The following is a 21554-nucleotide window of genomic DNA, read 5'->3' as shown; positions in this document are numbered from 1 at the left end:
TCAAAATTCATTTTACAAGACCAGTATTACCCTGATACCAAAGCCAGACAGGGACACTACAAGAAAAGAAAATTACAAGCCAGTATCCCTGATGAAGGTAGATGCAAGTATCATCAACAAAAAACTGAATTTAGTAGTACATTAAGAGGATCATACACCATGATCAAGTGGGATTTATTGTTGGGATGCAAGGATGGTTCAACATATGCAAATCATTAAATGTGATAAGCCACATTAACAAAATGAAGGATAAAAATCATATGATCTTCTCAATAGATGGAGGTGCAGAAAAAGCATTTGACAAAATTCAACATCCTTTCATGATAAAACCTCTTAACAAATAGGTATAGAAGGAATGTACCGCAACATAATAAAGGCCATATATGACAAGCCCATGGCTAACATCTTACTTGATAGTGAAAAACTGAAAGCTTTTCCTGTAAGATCCAGAACAAAACAAGGATGCCCACTCTCACCACTTTTATTCAACACAACATTGGAAGCTCTAGCCAGAGCAATTAGGCGAGAAAAAGAAATAAAAGGTATCCAAATGGGAAATGAACATGTAAAATTGTCCCTGTTTGCAGATGGCATGATATTATATATAGAAAACCCTAAAGACTCCACGACAACAACAACAACAAAAACTGTTAGAACTAATAAACAACTTCAGGAAAGTTGCAGGGTACAAAATCGATATACAAAAATCAGTTGCAGTTCTATACACTAACAGTGACCTATTGGAAAGATAAATTAAAACAATCCCATTTACAATAATATCAAAAAGAATAAAATATTTAGGAATAAATTTAACCAAGGAAGTAAAGATTGGTACATTGTAAACTATAAGACATTGATTAAAGAAATTGAGAAGAAACAAATAAATGGAAAGATATTCTGTGTTCATGGGTTGAAAGAATATTGTTAAAATGTTCATACTACCCAAAGCAATCTATAGATTGAATGCAATCCCCATCAAAATTCCAATGACATTTTTCACAGAAGTAGAAAACAATCCTAAAATTTGTATAGAATCACAAAAGACCCCAAATAGCCAACGCATCTTGAGAAAGAACAGGCATCACAGTTCCTGAACTCAAACTATATTACAAAGCTATAGTATTCAAAACACTATGATATTGTCATAAAAACAGACGTGTAGATCAATGGAACAGAATAGACAGCCCAGAAATAAACCCATACGTATATGCTCAATTAATTTTCGGTGAAAGAGCCAAGAATATACAGTGGGGAAAAGGTAGTCTCCTCAATAAATGGTGTTGGGAAAACTGGACAGCCATGTGCAAAAGAATGAAACTGGACTCCTATCTTATACCATAGACAAAAATTAACTCAGAATAGATTAAACATTTGGATGTAAGACCTGAAACTTTAAACTCCTAGAAGAAAACGTAGTGGGGGTAAGCTCCTTGTCATCAGTCTTGTCAATGATTTTTTAAATTTGACAGCCAAAGCAAAGACAACAAAAGCAAAGATGAACAAGTGGGACTACATCAAACTGAAAAGCTGCACAGCAGAGGAAACCATCAGCAAAATGAAGATGCAGTCCATGGAGTGGGAGAAAATATTTGCAAGCCATACATCTTATAAGGGGTTATTATCCAAAAAATACAAGGAGCTCACGCAACTCAGTAGCAAGAAACCCCAAATAACCCAATTAAAAAATGGGCAAGAGACCGCCTGGTGGCGTAGTGGTTGGGTTTGCGCACTGTGCTTTGGTGGCCTGGGGTTCGCGGGTTTGGATCCCAGGCGCAGACCTACACTCTGCTCGTCAAGCCGTGCTGTGGCGGCACCCCACATAGAAAGAATAGAGGAAGATTGGCACAGATGTTAGCTCAGGGTCAATCTTCCTCACCAAAAAAAAAAAAAAAAAAAGGAAGAGCAAGAGACCTGAATAGACATTTTTTCATAGAAGACATACACATGGCCATCAGGTACATGAAAAGTTGTTCAACATCACTAATCATCAGGGAAATGCAAGTCAAAACCGTGATATCACCTCATACTTGTTAGGATGTCTATTATCAAAAAGGCCAGAGACAACAAATGCTGGCAAGGATATGGAGAACAGGGAACCCTTGTACACTGCTGGTGGAAATGTAAACTGGTACAGCCACTATGAAAAACAGTTTAGAGGTTCCTCAAGAAATTAAAAATAGAACCACCATATGATCTAGCAATCCCACTTCTGGATATATATCCAAAGGAAATGAAATCAGTATTTCAAAGAGATAGCTGTATTTCCATGTTTATTGCAGCATTATCACAATAGTCAAAGTATAGAAACAACCTAAGTGTCCATCAGCAGATGAGTGGATAAAGACAATGTGGTGTATATATACACAATGGAATATTATTCACCCTAAAAAAAAAGAAGGAAATCCTGCCATTTGCGACAACATGGATGAAGTGAAATAAGACAGACGGAAAAGACAAATATTGCATGGCATCACTTATGTGTAGAATCTAAAAAAAAAAAAAAAATGTTGAACACATAGAAACGGTAGAATAGTGGTTGCCACGGCCTGGGAGGTGGAAGAAATAGGAAGAGGCTGGAAAAAGGGTACAAACTTTCAGTTATAAGATGAATGAGGTCTGAGGGTCTAACGTATACCATGGTGACTGTGGTTGATAATACTGTATTGTATAATGGAAATTTGCTAAGAGAATAGAACTTAAGTGGCCTCATCAAAAAAAAAGATAAATATGTGAGATGATGGATGTCTTAACTCGATGGTAGGAATCCTTTCATAATGTATACATATATCGAATCATCACGTTGTACACTTTAAATATGTTACAATTTTACTTGTCAATTATACCTCAATAAAATTGAAATTTAAAAAAGTAGAAGGGGAGGGAAGTGAGAAAACTTTGTCAAATCATACTGGTTGTTTGTTTTGTACTCTTTATCTTTCATACATATTTACCAGCTAAAACCAGGGTTTTAGTTTCTCCACTTCTATTGCTCTTTTCAAGAAAATCCAAATATTTAGATGTTTGATGATAGATGTTAAAATGTTTAGATGTTTTCCTCAATGTTATCATTTAATTTTTTTAAGTTAAGACTGTTGAAAGATTTAGTAGGTTTGATATACTTGTCTCTAGCCTATCAACCTGCTAAGAAAAAATATTTTAAAAACTTGTTTTATTGTTAAATATCATACAAATACAGAAAGCCATATAAAACAAATGTATAGCTTAATGAATTATTATAAGACGAACTCCTGCTGAGGTAATTTGAATGTCTTTGAATTACCACTGAGATATATCACAAGTCCATAGGAAAATATAATTAAATAAATTAGTAAAATGGTAAGACTTCCACCAAAAACTATTTTAAATGTCAGACAAAGGTAAAGCAACATTGATTTGTAGGCTTTCATAAATAGTACTGAAAATTGCAATATTTAATTTTATCTGTGAATAATATTTATATATTTAGATATGAATATTATTTCCAGAGTTGCAAATAGTGTGAAAATGGCATCCAATAGCACTATTATTTTGTTGTGATAACTGATTTATTTGGATTATGTGATGGGTCCTCAGGGCAGAAATACTCTGATTTTGTCTTTCGTATAGTACTTAGGGTATTATTGGCATATTTTATTGTTTTTATTGATATCACTTATTACAAAGTTTGGCTGACAAAAGTTCAGAGATCTGGATTGTTTCACAGTTTATGAGTGACTGTGCCCAAAGCTGGACGGAGTGATAGCTGAATACTAGTTATGCAGTTTGTTGTTCATAACATTCATGTTATGATTACTAAGTATTGCACTTGCTAGTCAGTAGAGTTTCTCACTAAGTTCATTTTTAAAAATTGCTTGAAAAATGATGTCTAATTCATTGAGAGAAAGGGAGTGTGAGAGCGAGAAACACTTTGCAACATTTAAAAATTGAAAACTGAAAATGAATCTAAACTTATAATTCAGAAAGTACTTTTAGATGACAAGAATGCCTTCAAACAGGAGAGAATAAATTACTACTTATTCTAAAGGTTGAAATAAAGCACTGAAAACATACTCTTCAGTGATGAAAACTTTTCAAGTAAGTGGTGTTTTTCTCCTCCCTTTTCTTTGTTGCCATGCTGTGATTCATTCTTCTTCGTGAGGAGTAGTATGTAATGCATTTTCTCAGAAAACGTGCTTTTTAAAAGAAATTAAAAGTTTTGTTGTAAAGTCAGAGCCGTACATTGTTCATTTCTGTAGAAAGTGCATGTAGGGGAAGGAGGTCTGTCCCTCCTTTCTAAAACTTACACTTGGGATGTGCTTTAACCAATCTAATGCCCTATTTCTAACTTTTCCCTCCAGGAGCTACAGTTGGAACATGCAAGACAAGCCTTTGCACTGAAAGACAAAAACAAAAGTGGCCTGATTTCTGGTCTGGATTTCAGTGACATCATGGTTACCATTCGGTCTCACATGCTTACTCCCTTTGTGGAGGAGAACTTAGTTTCAGTAAGTAAAAAGCAAGTACTTCAACTTCTTATTTCCTTAAACGTTTTGAACCATTGGGTCCTGGATTGCCTCCCTGGACCCATCTGACTCTCAACTATTCTAAGTTTATGCTTGGTTGGTAGAAGGTAAATAGGTGTGTGTATAAGGGAGGTGGGAGTGATGGTGAATGGTCTTTCCCCATATCATAGCTTTTTTCAGAGCCGCCATCTTGCTCTCATGTATTTTTCCAAATTGTTTATTTCCATTTACAGAGTCCAGCTAAAGAAAACAAGGGAGTTTGTAGACAAGGGTGTGCAGTTACTTTTTCCAGTGGGCAGTACCTCTCCCAGACACAACTGCCTTCACCTTGGCCTCTTTCCATCCCACCAGGCTCCCAAAGCCTTGCTATAAGGATGGCTCTTTCCCTTTGTTGCCTGCAGGGTGCTGTTTGCTAGAGGAATCATCACTGGCCTCTACACTCTTTTAATAACCAAGGCAGTGGCAGAAGGTATGGAGGAAATATGAGGGCATCAGCCTCTGTGGCTCACTCCTCTCTCTGCCCCTTCACCTGTGCATTCAGTCTGCATGGACCAGAGAGTTTTTTGTTCCGTCAAACTGCAAATCTCTGTAAAGTAATCATCTGGACCAATAGCAAACTGATGTCATCCACTTCCTCACAAAGAGTGGTGAAACTTTCCTCATCAGTTTTCTTGTTCATATGTTGTACTTATGTGTAAGTTTTTGATTGCTGCTTGTTTTAAATGGAGGGAAGCCAATGAGTGCGTTTGTTGTTTCAGCTGAAGATCATTATCCCTGATTTAGACTGGGGTAGAAAGATCAACTTCTGTTCTTTTTCTTCAGTGAATTTGAACATGGAGCATGTCACTTTCTCCTACACATTTCACCTCCTTGACACACATCTCCCACTCCCCTACCCTCACCTCATACCCCAGCCAGAAAATGAAAGGAAGGAAAGAAAGAAAGGGAGAGAGGGAGGGAAGGAAGGAAGAAGGAAAGAAAATCCTAGAGAGAAGGTCTCACTCAGTGCCTTGGGTGATTAAAAGACCCATTTAATCTTTCCAATTGGGTTAGATAGACCTATTATAGCCTCAATTTACCAAATGCCATTTCAATCCCTGGAGGAATATATTAAATAATTTGAGTCCTGCTTTTGGAACACTGGTATCCAAATTCAGGCTAATACAAATATCATGTGTATTTGGGCCTAAGGCATGTGTGTGAGAGGTGGTGGGGGTGGGTACATTTGCCCATCATTACCTACACTATTCCTAATAGACCTTTATGATTAAGGTTGTCACACTGGTATTTCCATAAATATTTCTCTGCTTTTTTAATAGAGAATGTTTTTAATCATATGGGTTCCTCTGACTCCTGGCTTAGAAATTAGGCTTTTGCAAACTATGAAAAATATTCTTTTTTGAGTTTATGTCCAAGTGGTGGGCAGAGGGATAAATTACCTCTTCACCCTGTGGAGGTCATGAAGGCCACATTGCCCGCCATCCCTCTCCAGGCATGAGAGAGCCTCTTTTGCACTGTTCCTCTAAAGACATAATTTATAGCAAATAAATCCTCCCTAGATTTTCTCCACCTTTTTGGAGTTTTGGTAGTTGTATCTTTCATGATACAGATTTAGAGCCTAGCACAGGCTGTTAAATATCTTAATTATAACAATGGCCTTAAAAAAAAAGATTAGGAAAGTTGATATAGTAAAATGGTCTTAAAATTTAAAGTTACCACTGGTTTTTGTGTGTGTGGGGGGGGGAAAAAGCAAGTTTAAAAAAATGCTCCTTATATTGTACATCCTTTATATTGTACATTGGTGTTTGGGTTATCCAGAACTATCAGGAGTTCCATAGTTGAGGGTCTTGAAAATCCTGTTTAAATAACCATTGTTTTTGATCTGTGATAATTATATTTGTTGTTTCTGACCTTATAGGTAGATGAACCATGAAGTCCAATTTCCAGATGTTGCTTTCTTCCTTAAAACCTAAATTACATAGACCTCCCTGAGGGCATGAAATGCACTGAGTGTTTCGTACGATTCTTTCCTTCTATTTATTGACTGGTTGTTAATCATTTTAATAATGAAGACTCTTTCGGATCTTCTCTGAGAAAAGTGCAGTGTCCGTAAACGTGTTTTTTGTTTTTGTTTGTTTTTTTAACTTTTTGTGTTGTCATTTCCTAGGCAGCTGGAGGAAGCATCTCACACCAGGTTAGCTTCTCCTACTTCAATGCATTTAACTCCTTACTGAATAACATGGAGCTTGTTCGTAAGATATATAGCACTCTAGCTGGCACGAGGAAAGATGTTGAAGTCACAAAGGGTAAGATTTAAAAAATATATATTGATTTGAATCTAAGCATTTTCACTTTTCTTTATCTAGGGCATGAGGTTGATCTAAGTTTACTACTCTGACGCCAGATTTAAAAAGCATGTTACCAGGTGTATATGCTTCACTTTGGCCATAATGGTCTCCAAAATCCAGGTGGATTTAATGGGATGCTGAGGTCAGGAATGAAAAAGTGGCTTTGACAGTTTTGAAAAGAACCTTGGCCCAGTCTGTCAAACAGGTCAGTGGCACTGTGGCAGCAGCTTGTTTGTACTAGGAAGGAGTTGCCACAGAACGATGGGCAAGCCCACTCCTTTCGTTGAATTGTAGTAGGAGGTTTTAGGTGACTGCAGAATAGCCAGTTCTTTTATCTTGTGACTCTGGAGACCAAAGCGAATAAATAAGATAAGCGAGAGGATTCTAAAGAGATTGTTTCATCTTTAAAGTTAATTTATCTTTATCTGTTTTATCATCTTAACATTTTATCTTTTGCCAGCCCTCAGAATTTGGTAGTTATTCTTATATAGTTGAACTTAGGTATTTAAATTCAGTTTTAGATTTCTAAAATAGTATTAAAATGCCTTTAGCTTTCAGATTATAATTGATTAAGGTAGAAGTTTGTTGTATATTTAGAATCTTTTAAGGTTTTGAAATATTTTCTTTTTCTTTCAGAGGAATTTGCCCAGAGTGCCATACGCTATGGACAAGTCACCCCACTAGAAATTGATATCCTATACCAGCTTTCAGACTTATATAATGCTACAGGGTAACTATTCCAATAATTCTTCATGATATTTATTATAAGACAGTTCTTTTAACATGTGAATCAGTGGTGTGCTTTCAGTTCATTTTAACAATCATTTATTCAGTATATAAATTTCAAGAGAGACAGGCAGATAGGAGAAACAGGGGAGGAGGGAGAGACAGAGGAAGACAGATGGGAGATGGAGGGAGGGAAATGGAGAAAGAACAAGATGGGGGAAAAAGAGAGAGAAGAAAGGAAGAAAAAGGAAGGGAAGAGATGGAGAGAGAGGTAAAAGAAGGGATTAAGGGGTTGGGGGGCATGAGAGAGGGAAATGGGGGAAGGAAGAAAAATGAGAGAGAAGGGGAGAGAAGTGAGAAGTAAGAGAGGGTTGGAAAAAATCAATTTAATCTGGACTGTGTGGAGGTGTTAGGAACTTTAGAGATTAGTGGAAATTTGCCTAAATTTATAAAATAAACTGAGGACATGTTCAGGAATCTTGTAATCTTTTTGGTTCATTGTGAATGGTCATTTTACTAAACAGTATATACCATTTTGTGTTGGAGAGTATCATTTTCTTGAAATATGCCTGTGACATTATCATCATAGTTACTGTCACAGACAAGCTCAGATGTTTTATGCCTCTGTTTTATAAACTAAAATAACCAAAGCACGTAGAGGGCAGTTAATTTGCAAAATCTTATGCAAATACAAAAGACAAATCCTTATCTATGGGCACCCAGCAGGACCTGTGGGATAGGGAACTTATGATCTATTAAGTGATCATATTTTTTCCAGTCATCTCTAGTAGTTATTTAAGTGTAGGAATGTCAGAAAAATGGTTTTTAACCCTAGAACTGAGCACCAATAGAAGTTGAATGTACATGGATAATATATCGCTTTTGTTTTACATAATTGAGCTGGAGATGATACTAAATATACCAGCCCATCTTTGGTGATTGATATGAAATATCAGGCTGTGCCTCATCCATGTAGAATTCACATTTTTAGCAAAAGGTTTGAGTCTCCTTCATAATATTAAATGCTTTCAAAAAATGATTCTCAGAACTGGATCTGATGTGACCTTCTAGCTGGTTCATGGAATGTACTTATTTTTAAGTAAATTTTTTTGAAACATTTGTGTGTTCATGTGGTTCAAAATTTAAAGAGTTTAATGGAGCATACCGCAAAAAAGTCTCCCTTCTACCCTTGTGCCTTTTCTAAAGATAATCAGTATTTATCAGTTTTGTGTTTATCCTTTTCAAAATACTTTGCACCTGTGCATTAAATATGTGTGCTGAGGGAATACATTTAGTATGTATGAACTGTCAACATCTATACTTTGCTTATGGCAAAAATTAGTTTTTTACTTTTAATATCTATCATTGGAGTCTTATTAAATTTGTGTACTCCACATTATTTCTCTGGAGTCTTTTGCTTTTTGTTGTGGCAAGCAGAGTCTAATGATTTTTTTTCTTACTAAAATGATTTGTGTGAATAGGGAAATACTACTTTTAAATCATAGTTCTTTTTTTCCCCCCTTTTTTGTAAAGAAAGATAATCTTGGTATGAGGAATTTGTTGGTGTCTGACAGTTCTTTCTTTCCCATATTTTTGCCTGAAGACGCTTGACTTTGGCAGATATTGAGAGAATAGCCCCGTTGGCTGAGGGGGCCTTACCTTACAACCTGGCAGAACTTCAGAGACAGGTAGGAGGAGTCTCATAAATAGAATCACCTTCAAAAATGCTGAAATAGTATGTACATGACAGCCTAGAGCTTCCAAATGCTATGAAAATTAAAACAACTTTCCAGAAAAAGACTTTACTTAGCTCAAAAATTACCTTTATAGAATCATTACCCCTATCCTCATAGAATATTTTTATGGGGTAACTAGATTTATGTTTGTGTTTTTTTTCTTTTAGCTTATTAAGATAAGGAAAATAAGAGGGCAGACATATATGGGCTTGGCTTCCTTCCCCCTGGAATTAGCAGTCTTTTCCTTTCATTTGTCTAGTCACATTTAAAGATTAGTATTAAGTTCACTTTGTGTCATTAAACTGATATTTATAGGGTTTTTTAAGATACAAAACGTTCCTCTAATGAAATAAATCTTTCACTGAGATTGTTCCTCATAGAATACAACAATAACACAGGAAAACTAATTAATGAACCAGAAAGAAAATCTTGACTATTATTACCTTTTTGATAAAATATTAGTTTGTTTTTTTTTAATGTTAAGGATGACTAAAACAATAGCTTCTGAGTCCTATAAAGTTAATGCAGTCCTATTTCTGATTTCAAAAATACCATTTTGGTAGGAAAATAAACCTCATGATGTTACTTTGAAGAGTGGAATGGAACGGTTTTTTAAAAATCTTGTTTTAAACTGAAAGCCCTATTTCTGTAGCATTTGGAGGAAGCCTCAGTTGTAGTGATGGTCACATAGCTTTGTGTGGGTGGGTGAGGGTTAAGAGGACTAGTCCTCGTCCTCCTGGTATTTCCCGAGACCTCTCATATTCAATAGACATGAGACCTGTGTCTCTTATGATTCTTTAGGAGACTGATGCTCTGTGAGTTTAGGAGACATGGGGAGGTCATGGGGAGAGGAGGGAAGAAGACAGGAGACAAGGAGAGAGGGAAAAAGGCTAAATGAGTGTGCCACGGAAAGAGCCCAAGTCTACTTTTTCTTCATTGCTGCCACATTGGTGAATACCCAAATGTGCTAGTGAAAAATCAAGTTGTATAGTGTGGTTCACTTTGGGAAATTTCGGTAGGAAATCTTTCTTCTACTTGGGCTCCATGGAATTATGATTCTGCCTCTGAAACTAATTAGAATTTCCAGTTTTATTTTACATAATAAACGAGAACTTTTGTAGTCAGGTATGTAAATTGAAAATGGAAAATACTGCTTTTATATCTGTATTTTATGTTAATACTTTGCTTGGTGTGTAATAGAGCTTCCTGCAGATTAAAATGTAATTTAGCTTGCAATTTAGCTTCTTAAGTAGCAAAAGACTCTTATCTGTGGCCATCAAAGTTTATTTCCATTATAAGTTCTCAGAGCCTTTAAAAAATAGATGCATTTATTCCAATTCATTGATTTATAATGAAATTTAATAAAGTTGAAAATTTGAGACATATTGAAATATTTAAAGAGCTCTTACTGAATTTAATTTTATAGTTTTTAGTATACATTTATAAAAATTTGCTCTTGAAGTTTGAAAAATTGCATTTCAGAAGGCGGTATTTTTCAGTGTTACATGTCTATTAATATAGCTTTCGCTGGGAGTGTCCTTAATTTTGTAATTGGGGAATATTTCATCTAGCTTATTAAACACAATGTAATGAATTTAAAAGTCCCAACTCATTTCCTCCCTTCTCAGCCTTTCTGCTGCTCTTACTTTTCGTTTCACCCGCCTCCTAGAGGCTGGATCTGAAAGTTGTCTTTGTAATCTTCGGTGCCTTGAAGTCTACGTCTCTCATGTTTCTTAGTCCTTAGGAGGGTGATGTAATTTACTGGTGTAAATTTTCTTGAAGACGGATTCGAAGATGATTTGCCTGCCTTCCGTAGCAGCACTGATGCTTTATGCTGGTGTGGATGGCCTCAAAGCTCTTGTCACATACTTAGGAAATGGGCAGTAATAAAAACCATCACTTTTTCCTCTTTCCCTGGGTTTCTGATTGGCATGTCTAGTGGTGGTGGAGTGCCTTCTCTGCCTTTTCCCTAACCAGTAGGATGGCACAGGGATCCGGAATCTCCAGAGAGCAGACAGAGATCCTGGGTATTCTTGCATTGTCCCCAAAGGAGAAACCTCAGAGCTTGCATTGTTTTTCCTCTCACATATCAGCTAGATTGGGTAGTCTTATTGCTGAGAGTTAGGAGTAGAGAAATAAAAATGAAGATTTAAAATCTATTTTCCCCTATAAATTACTGTAAAAACAACACCTAAGAAAATAAAACTCAGTAGAAATCATAAATAATTTTTAGAATTTCATAGAAACAGATTTATGAAGATTATTTAAGAGGGATTCAAATTAATGTCCCTAGTTACATCCACTGTAAAATCTGACCTTCTCTATCCTTGGGATCTGGTACAAGTTTCTCTGGGCCTCAGTTTCTCCTACAGTAAAGTGAGTACCTTTAAATATTTCCAAGATTCCTTCAAGCTCTTGCATTCTGTAAAAATGGTGTGAATCAAGAGATTTTTATTTTTATTTTTCTTTCAAAATTCTAAATGTGTCCTCCTGTTTCCTTGTAGCATTAAAAACTTTGTAAGGAATACAGGCTAGGACCCAAGTAGAATAATATAAATATATGCCTAAGTTCTTACAGCAACCAAAGTAATAAACTTTCTGCAATTTTTAGAAAAAACTTTTTTCAGTTAATATATTTTAGATTTGTCAAGCATTCTAAGGCAGCCATGTAGACTACAAATTTAGTGACTCAGTTTTTTATTTTTTATTTATTTATTTATTTGTGTGAGGAGATCAGCCCTCTGCTAACATCTGCTAATCCTCCTCTTTTTTTGCTGAGGAAGACAGGCCCTGGGCTAACATCCGTGCCCATCTTCTTCCACTTTATATGGGTTGCCACCACAGCCTGGCTTGCCAAGCAGTGCGTTGGTGTGTGCCTGGGATCCGAACCGGCGAACCCCGGGCTGCTGCAGCAGAGCGCACGCACTTAACCGCTTGCACCACCGGGCCAGCCCCAGTGACTCAGTTTTTTAAATTCTCTAGACCGCAGAATTACAATAATGCTAAGTATAACTATTTTCATGTCACTTCCGGAAGATATTTTTTATTCTCTTATAATTTTTCCTATATTACCAAACTAGGAATACATAATTATTTACATTTCATATGTAGAGTATTCCCCTATAGGAATCTACTTGAAACTTAGGTATAAAATAGGAAGGACGGCATATTTTGTTGTTATCTCAAATTATGAAAGTTGTGAAAACACATGTGCATGGTAGAGAATCTGTGAGCTCAGAAATAGAAGTTAGGAAAGAGGCAGAGGTTAAGAACTTGGGCACTGATAATGTAAGATCCTTCCTTTCTCAGTTTCCTCATTTATTAAGTAGAGACAATAGTATCCATCTGATAGGATTATTGTGAGAATTACATGAAAAATGCACTTACATTAGCATGCAATAAATGTTAACCACTATTATTGTTGTGGTTGTTCCTCTTGTTGAATATGAGAAGCCTATCTGAGCAAGCTCCAAGTTGGGCTCAAATGTATATATGACATAACTCCTTCATCCACCCTCATCTATTTTCCTTAGGTGGGAGGGGATGGGAAGTGAGGAAGAATTATATCTTCATATTTTCTTCTTTATTGCCTGAAATATTTAACTTTTTAAATTTTTTGTGCTGGCTGAAATTCTACATTACATTTTTTAAAAACTTAATTGATGGATTCATATAGAAAAAAAAATCCCTACTCCACACCATACACAAAAATCTATTTCAGTTGGCATATTCTAAATGTGAAAGATAAAAGCTTACAGAAGATAACATATGAAATTATACAGAAGATAACAGAAGAAACACATGATCAAGAGATAAGCAAAGATTTCATAACAGGGTACAAAATACCTGTCGTGAAGAAAAAGCTTAATAAGTTGAACTTCATTAAAGTTAAGAACTTTTGTTCATTAAAACGTATCACTGAAAGGATGAAAAGACAAGCTACACAAAAGGTAAGATAAAGGATATCCAAATGGTGAAAGAAAGAGTGGGAGAGAGGGAAGGAGGAAGGGAGAGAGAGAAAAAAAGAAAGAAAAGAAGAAAGAAAAAAAAGTTTAGTATCATTAGTAAACAGAGAAAATACACATTAGAACTACAATTCAATGCTATTTTATGCTATCCAGATTGGCCCAAATTATACCCGGACAATGACAAGTGTTGGTTAGGAGATGGAGGAATGGTAACTGTCATAAAGCTCTATCACAACTTTGGAAACTATTTGGCAGTATCAACTACAGTTGAAGAGAGACATGCCCAATGACCTGACAGTTCCTTTCCTGGGTGTAGTCCCTAACAGGAACGAGTACATATGTTGATTAAAAGACACCTGCAAGAATGTATATAGCAGCATTATTCGCTATAGTAAAAAACTGGAAATGATTTTCCAATATTCATCAACAGTAGAATGGGTAAATATGTTGTGGTATAGAGATGAACAGTGAGAAACTTGGAAATTTTCATTTGGGGAAAGTGAATTAAATAAAAGGAGATGGGTTGCAGAGAGAAGAGGATGGGACATTTTTGGAGCCTGAAGCACTTTGGAGGTTAAAACCAGGTTAAAGGACAATTTTGGCCCTATATGAGAATGGGTAAACAAACTTTTTCTTTACTGTGTATCACATAATTACTTTTTCAGCTAAATTTGGTAAAAATCTATGATGGACCTGCTTGCGCATATTTGTACTTTTTAAAAAAGTTTTTGTTTCTATGGGAACATGTATTCAAGCTACAGACCGCTCACATAAAGAACTTTTGGAATATAAGCTGGGTTGGGTTCTGCCAAAATATGATTAGATGATTTTTCTCTCTATTGTGTGTATAGCATTCCTTCGACATAGGACTTTGTCTCTATTGTGTATTTTGCATTCTCATGGATCTTCTTTGAACCTTGGATTCATGAGTAAAGAGAAAACATTACAATCCACTTACTAGTTCCTTTTTTTTGGAACTTTTTACCTCTGTCACCTGTGATAGTTTTACCATCAATGGAAGTCTGTTCTCAAAGAGGAGGAAATTGGGTTTATATATTATTTATTTATTTATTAGCCATTTTAGGAGTTTTATTTATTTATTAGCCATTGAGGCATTTAAATTATTAGTTTTAAAGACGTATTACAGTCTTGAACACAATTTAACTCCCCTCTTAACTGAGAGAAAAGTGTATATTGTTTAGTATTAGGGAGAATTTTTTTTTCTTTTTCTTTACCCTCGTCTCTTTGACTGTCACAGCTTTGGGTTTTAATCTTGTTTTGTAAAGCCAAGAAGACTGAATTCGAATCCAGGCATATTAAATTCATAGGTGTGATTTGCTGACAAAAGAATTTTGTTTTACTTTCCCTAGCCTTATTTTGCCATTCCAATCATACATTTTAGTTGATGTGAACTCTAGCCTTTTTTTCCCCCTCCTATGCTCAGTATAAAAGACTTCAGCTTTTCCTTCCTTTTCTTCTATCCATGAATAGCATGCCGTTCGGAAGAGGCAGTTCTCTTTATCGGGTTGGCATATTGCATGAAGCACCGTGGTTTGGGCAAGTTACTTGACTTGTTAACTGACATGACCTTGCTTTATCTAATTCTTATTTATTGGATGAGGTACATTTGACAACAAAAGCAAAAGAAGTCTCTCCTCTCCAAATGAGATCTCAGGTCATTTCCTCTCATACACATATGCTAAGAGAGCAGGTTAAAAATCATTTAAGATTCTCAGCTCTTATTTTGCTTTGAAAAACACTTAATTAATCTTGTTAAATATCACCTTCATGATCATAATCATAACCTTAAACGAAAGAGCACCTTTTCCTTTGGCCTATTTGCTCTCGGTAGGCGATCTTCTTAGTGCTGAGTATTTTCTTTCAGCCTAAATGCTAAAAATTCAGTACACAGTCATTAATAGGGATGACAGCTACAGTGGCATTCTACTTATGAATATTCATAAGGTGAAATCCATAGCATTAATTATATTAATTTACATACCCGAATACAAGTGAACCATAAGTTATAGTGATAGCTAAACCTAAAAAAAACCTTTAGTAACCATATATATTTTTTTACACGTATTTTTTAAAATAAATGCTGTTTAATAAGGGTAGAGGCGACGTTTCTTTCAAACGGCACTTGGGTATTTATAGTTAGAGATGTTTTTAGCTAAGAATTAAAGCACAATATAATCCTTCAGTTTTCATAGGATTTTGTAGGGCTTATAAACATTCTTTAAAGGAAGAGAGTATAAAGAAAATATATGTAGTTGAACACAGGAGAGATCTTTTATATGAATAAGGGAATTAGTGGTTACTTGATTCTTATTTGGGATCACCCTTTTATTCTGTTAGTTTTAAAGATTTTATTTATTCATTTTTTTCCCCCCAAAGCCCCAGTAGATAGTTGTATGTCATAGGTTCACATCCTTCCAGTTGCTGTACGTGGGACTCGGCCTCGCGTTGGAGCCGGAAAGTGGTGCCCGGTCTTGCGCCGGGATCGAACCAGACGCCAGCATCAGAGCGCGCGCACTCAACCGCCAAGCCACAGAGCCGGCCCTATTCTGTTAGTTTTAGTTCAACATATTTTTTTGGAAGGAGACATGATTGAAAATAATTCATAATCTATGAGATTGAGGTTTGTTTTCACCCAGTTTTATGATTGAGAAACTCCAGTTTTGGAAAAAAGTTTTACGTGCATGTTTTGAGAAGTTAAAAAGTATATGTTTTGTGTTTAGTAGGTAGCATAACAGCCACGTTAATTTTAAAAGATTTTTAAATCTAAGCAAAATGCCATAACTTGAATTTCTTCAAAATGTGTGATGTTAAACATCATCTTTACCTTGAAGGTACAGATTGTGTTTGTTTTCAGCTATGTTGTCTTTGAAACAGAGTTATCAGAATTAGCTGGTTAGCCTCACTGTGTTCAATTAACATTTAAAAAACTAACTGAAGCATATTCAGGCAATATAATACCTTAAAGTGATACCAAATTTTTGCATTAATAAATGAAAAATAAAATTTAAAAAAATCATTTCATTTCATCTCATTCTTTTATAATTTCTGTTTTTGTATATGTTTAAAGTGTATATTATATGTAATTTTCTAATATTTATTATTTAGATTTATATATATATAATTAGTACTGTGAAACATGCATATAGTTTATAAATGAAATCATATATTAGGGTTAGGTGCTTAAAATCTTTGCCTGGCAGGAGTGTTCAGTCATAAACAGTTGTTGGAGACTGTTGACTTAAAGAACAATAGAGAATGCTTTGGGGTGACCAGGGCCATCACTCTGCTTCTTCCCCATTTCATAGTGAGACCTTTGGCAAGTCACCTGTCCTGTCCATAGTATCACCATCATACCTTTGTATGTGCAGTAGACTGACTGACAAAATAGTACAGTGTGGTCTCACTGTGGGTAGAAATTGCTAAGAGTCAGCATCCTCCTGATGGTCTCACAGGGGAATTTATTTCCAGAAGATTGAAAAACATAGGACTCCTATGGGCTGCATTAGGGTGCAGGTCCTGGAGTGCTTGGTAAAGTACTTTCACCTTTTGGGAGACAGCAAATCTCTAAACAGTCCAAAATTAGTATAACTACTATAGTAATAAACAGAACAAAAAGTAGTTATCTTTTTGGATGACACATTTTGTGCTGTTCTGTGAATGAATCAAAATTAGGCTTATAGTCAAGGTTTTGTTAAAATATCCTTCTCTTTCCCTTATTAGATTTCAAATAAAAGTACCAATCTCAAATTATTAATTACTCACTTTTGTTACAACATGTAAATCAGGCATAAGAGATGGCTAGGCAGTTGCTTGGGCTAACTTGATAGGAAAAAATGTATTCCCTACAAGACCATGATTATGTCCTACTACGTGTAATTTTCCACCCTTTGTATGATGATTTCTCCCATATATTAAATACAGTTTTGGATGTAATAGATCTATACTTTCACCTAATCAGATTATAATAAAGTTGGTATATTGGGATAGTTGAGATTTATAAACTATGTAGTGATATTTTTTGAAGTAATGATGTTTTACTAATTGCCAGGTTCTCCAAGCATTTCATCTTGACTTTTCATTAAACACTACCTATTTTCCTTTTTACTATACAATTTATTGAACCACAACATAATGAGCTTTTAAAAGATCTCTGCCTACAGAGATCACAATCAAACATTAAATATTTAGATATCAGATGCTTTGGTTAAAACAGAAATGATGCTTATTGTGGTGCAAAATTTACAAAACAGGAAGGCAGATAAAACATTTCTATAGGTTCCTTTCCAAATTGTAAATATCTGGCTTTGCCATGTTTAACTTGGTTAATTGAGCTTTGAAGAGATTGTACAAATGAAAGCAAATCAGATCATTTATGCTGTGGGATACCTATGGAATAACATTCTGAATCACAATAAGATTTTCCCCTGTGCTTTAGTATCATAATAGATTTTACATTAGAACTATAAATGTGGCTAGGACAGTGGTTCTCAGCCTAACTACATAGCAGAATGATTTGAAGCCTTTTAAAAATGTGTAAGCCTGAGGCCCTAGGGATTTAGTTTTTAAAGGCCTTCAGCTGTTTTCTTTGCGCGGGTAGAGTTGGGGAATACATAGTTCTAGGAGAGCAAATGCTCAGTAGCTTAGGTCACAGATACTAGCGATATCCTCAGTGGTTGAGCTGCAAAGCCAGAAATAAGGGGACAAAGGTTCTGAACCCTTGAAATAGTAGTTATTAAAGTTATTCACTTTAGACCAAAAGAGAAGCCTTTGACTTTGCTTTACGTATAGTCCTAACAATCCTAGTTATGTGATTTTTCAGGCCCTACAAGATGAGAGGCAGCAAAATCAAACTAGGAGCCTGTTGGTAAAAGAAGTACTAGCTGTCAGGCATGGGAAAAGAGCACAAACAGCTGCATTAGATCTTGGTGCAGTAACTGATGGACATATGAATATGATGACCTGTAGTCATTAGAAATGGTAGATTATGATCAACATTCTCTGATTTAGGAATCAAGATAGTCTTTGTACATTTGAGAAAGATTTTTAAATTGTAAGTTGGTTAAAGTAAAGAAGAGGGAAAGATTTTATATCTGAAATGTTTATTTACCTGAAAGATTTGTTTCTGTAGAATGATAGTGTCTTTCTCAATAGTAGCAGATAAATGAGGCATTACTAGGCTTATAAAAAAGTGGGGGGAGAAAAGCTGCTGCGTCTGTTTGGCTGGATATGGTTTTTCAATGCTAATAATAAAGGTATCTATTTAAAAATCTTAAAATAGCCAAATTGTAGCTTTTTTCATTTGCTGTATGCTTTTCCAAAACTTTTTACGTTTTCTTCCTCCCCACAGCAATCTTTCGGTTTAGGCAGGACTGTCTGGCTCCAGGTTGCCGAGTCCGCTTACAGATTCACTCTGGGCTCAATTGCTGGAGGTGAGTGACATGTCTATGTGCTATTTCAAGCTTGTGTTAATGTAATATTATCTCACTAGACCGGGACAGATCAGCAAAGGTGCAGTTCGTTGTTCGCACGGGTCACGACTGCGGGGCTTTCTGAAGTGTTCTTTATTTTCACCTGTGATCAGAGGACTTGTCCCAGCATGGCCATGGCCCCTCTGGCTCCACTCTGTCTTCAGGACGAAACCTCTGTAGTAAGGTGACAGTCTTGGATGCTGTGCTGCACTCACCTTAATTATCCTGGTTAGAGCCGGTGGAGGAAATGGAGAATAAAACTGTGTTTATGGTGTTGGGGTGGGGGCAGCTAGGAAATCAAGATTTGGGGTACAAATCCCAGAACCTTATGAAATAAAACAACCTCTCAAAGTGATTCACTTTTGCTTTTCTGCTTGTATTTTTTTCCTCTCCCCTTTTACTGGTTGAAGAGTATCGAGACTTGTAGTTTATTTGCTAAAATGAACCTTCCCTCCCTGCTCCTGGGCAAAATTTGAGACTGTTTTTGCTTAAATCTCTCCATAGAAAATGTGTAGAATCTGAAGTTGCTTTTTTGAGAAGAACCTAGCAGGTGTGATTAAAATACTTAGGAGTTTTCAAAACAAGCCTGAACTGATGAAACTATTATTTTTTTTCTTTTGAGTCTCAGTTTTAGAAGTTGCAAAGCATGTTTTGGTTTTCAACATTGAAAAATATAATACTCTAGTTCATGTTATAAATTTTTCAGTCCCTGAGAAGTTCTAAAGCCTGGACTTTTTTTTTTGAAACCAAATTCTGTACATAGGGATAGGGTCCTGTTGAGATTTGGTTCCAATATTATGGTTGCAACTAAGATTCATTTATCTAAATAATTCAGTAAACTAAATTTTAAAATTACAGCCACCTATGTATACATATATAGTCATTTTAAGGGATAACTGTATAATATTTAGGCATTTAATGGAAAATATAAAGAAATAAGTTTTATATGTAATAGTTTAATGTTGTCATAGAAAATTGAGTGTTGATTATCTAATGTTGGTGATAATTTGAAAATCCACTACAGTTGTTCTCTGAAACAGCTGTATTTATGGATCCCATCAGTTGCAAGCCTGTCATCCTTCAGCTGTGTATGGGAGAAGGAAAAATAACATAGTCTTTTGTGAGAATAGATATTGTGTTTTATTTTCTAGTCCTTTGAGATAGGATTTGTTGTCCTTATTGATTCTCCATTTAATTGTGCTCTCTTTTAAGCCTAAAAATTGTTTTATTTGTAGCTGTGGGAGCTACTGCAGTATATCCTATAGATCTGGTGAAGACCCGCATGCAAAACCAACGTGGCACTGGCTCTGTTGTGGGGGAGCTGATGTACAAAAACAGCTTTGACTGTTTTAAGAAAGTCTTGCGTTATGAGGGCTTCTTTGGACTCTACCGGGGTGAGTAAGCAAATCTCAGCTGCTGAAGTTAGTGATTTTATCTCACCAGCAGCAGCTTTTAAATCGCACGTTATGAAAATCAATGCGTAGCCTGTCCAGTCAGATTAGGGCTGTTTCTTTCTATTTTCTCATTGCTCATTTCCCTTTTTACATTCTTGCTAATAGCTAGCAATATTAGTCTGCAAACAAGGTCTTCATTTCTTCTTCATGCTATTTATATTTCTTGGAATCCAAATCCTGTGTGTCCCAATATGGGTCTGTGGTCACTGTGCTCTTACAAACTAAGGCACGTGTCTGCAGGTAGAAATCAAGGACGACAGCTAAGAAATAGAGAGCTTCTTTTCTCAAAGAATTAGAGAGGAGAAATACACCTCTTCTCTGTGAAATAGAAGCCAGGCTGCCACTCGAAGGTGAGTTTACCCTCTACCCACTTGTTTCAACTGAAAGAAATATCAAATGTTTTTGTCTCTTCCAAGGAGACCATTCATAAGTCTTTTCCAGTGAGTCATCCAAAGTTTACAAAAAATAAAAGAAAACCTTTTGGCTCCAAGTCTAATTCTTGCTCCTTCCTCCCCTTGGCTCAGAGGCACTGAGTGAAAGCAGAGAGATTTTCTTCTGCTGGGAATGTTACCACCAGCTCTGGCTGAGCACAGTGCTGTCGGCATCAGAGGCAGCGGCCCCGTGCAGAATTCTCCCCACCCCCGTTGGCTTTGTAGCAACTTGTTCTCTTTGGAGAGGGAATGACTTTCATGTACATGTTTTCACATTAGAATTTAGGGTTTCCTTTGGGAGGGAGATTAATTTTTTAATCTCTTTTGGCGCCACTTGGAATTCTTTGAAAATACTCTATACATACTCAAGTCCAGGGCATTTATGTAATTTACTGTACTTGTTTGTTTGCACACACGGTCTCATTAATCCCTAGCTCTTTCTGAGCTCTGTTGAACTATTTGGCTTAGAACCTCTTCCTTGGAAAGAAAGACTGGGCCTGAACAAAGCTTTATGCTCATGGACAGGAGGAAAAACACCTCTGGTTAGCATTATGTGCAGATATTCAAGTGAGAAATGTAGCTCGGATACACTTATATGTGAAGGAGCAGGTCATGAGGATGTTTATTTTTGGCAATATGTGTAGCATAAGAGAAGAGGGTGGTTCTGAAATCAAACTAGGCTCAAATACTCAGCTCCTGAGAATGAAAGTAATTAATTGTGCTCAAATATTCAGAGCTCTAGCCTCTCTAAATTCTAGCTGTACAGCGTGTACTCCGTGGGAAGAAGTGTGCGTTGTCCAGAATGCAGATCTGTCATGTGAATGCTTGTTTTAAACTGTATTAAACCCTGCATATCTAGATTTTATTTAATAGGGAATCTTCTCATTGAGTGGAGCTAAG

The 21554-nt window shown here is 36.0% G+C and overlaps 1 protein-coding gene across 2 annotated transcripts in view; it reads left to right on the top strand.

Moving 5' to 3' along the window:
• The window catches only part of SLC25A12 (solute carrier family 25 member 12), an 88905-nt gene that overhangs the window by 43419 nt on the left and 23932 nt on the right, over window positions 1–21554 (top strand). For both annotated transcript variants that reach the window (XM_004428191.3, XM_087435393.1), the window contains 6 exons: window positions 4338–4484; window positions 6670–6808; window positions 7487–7580; window positions 9180–9264; window positions 18649–18730; window positions 20005–20163. In XM_004428191.3, coding sequence (XP_004428248.1) covers window positions 4338–4484; window positions 6670–6808; window positions 7487–7580; window positions 9180–9264; window positions 18649–18730; window positions 20005–20163 — 706 coding nt within the window. The remainder of the gene's footprint in view (window positions 1–4337; window positions 4485–6669; window positions 6809–7486; window positions 7581–9179; window positions 9265–18648; window positions 18731–20004; window positions 20164–21554) is intronic.

Source organism: Ceratotherium simum, chromosome 9 (genome assembly GCF_057802395.1).
Source record: "Ceratotherium simum simum isolate JZ-2026a chromosome 9, ASM5780239v1, whole genome shotgun sequence".
NCBI lineage: Eukaryota > Metazoa > Chordata > Mammalia > Perissodactyla > Rhinocerotidae > Ceratotherium > Ceratotherium simum.
The sequence above is the reverse complement of the archived record's forward strand: the minus strand, read 5'-3'. Positions and strand labels throughout refer to the sequence as shown.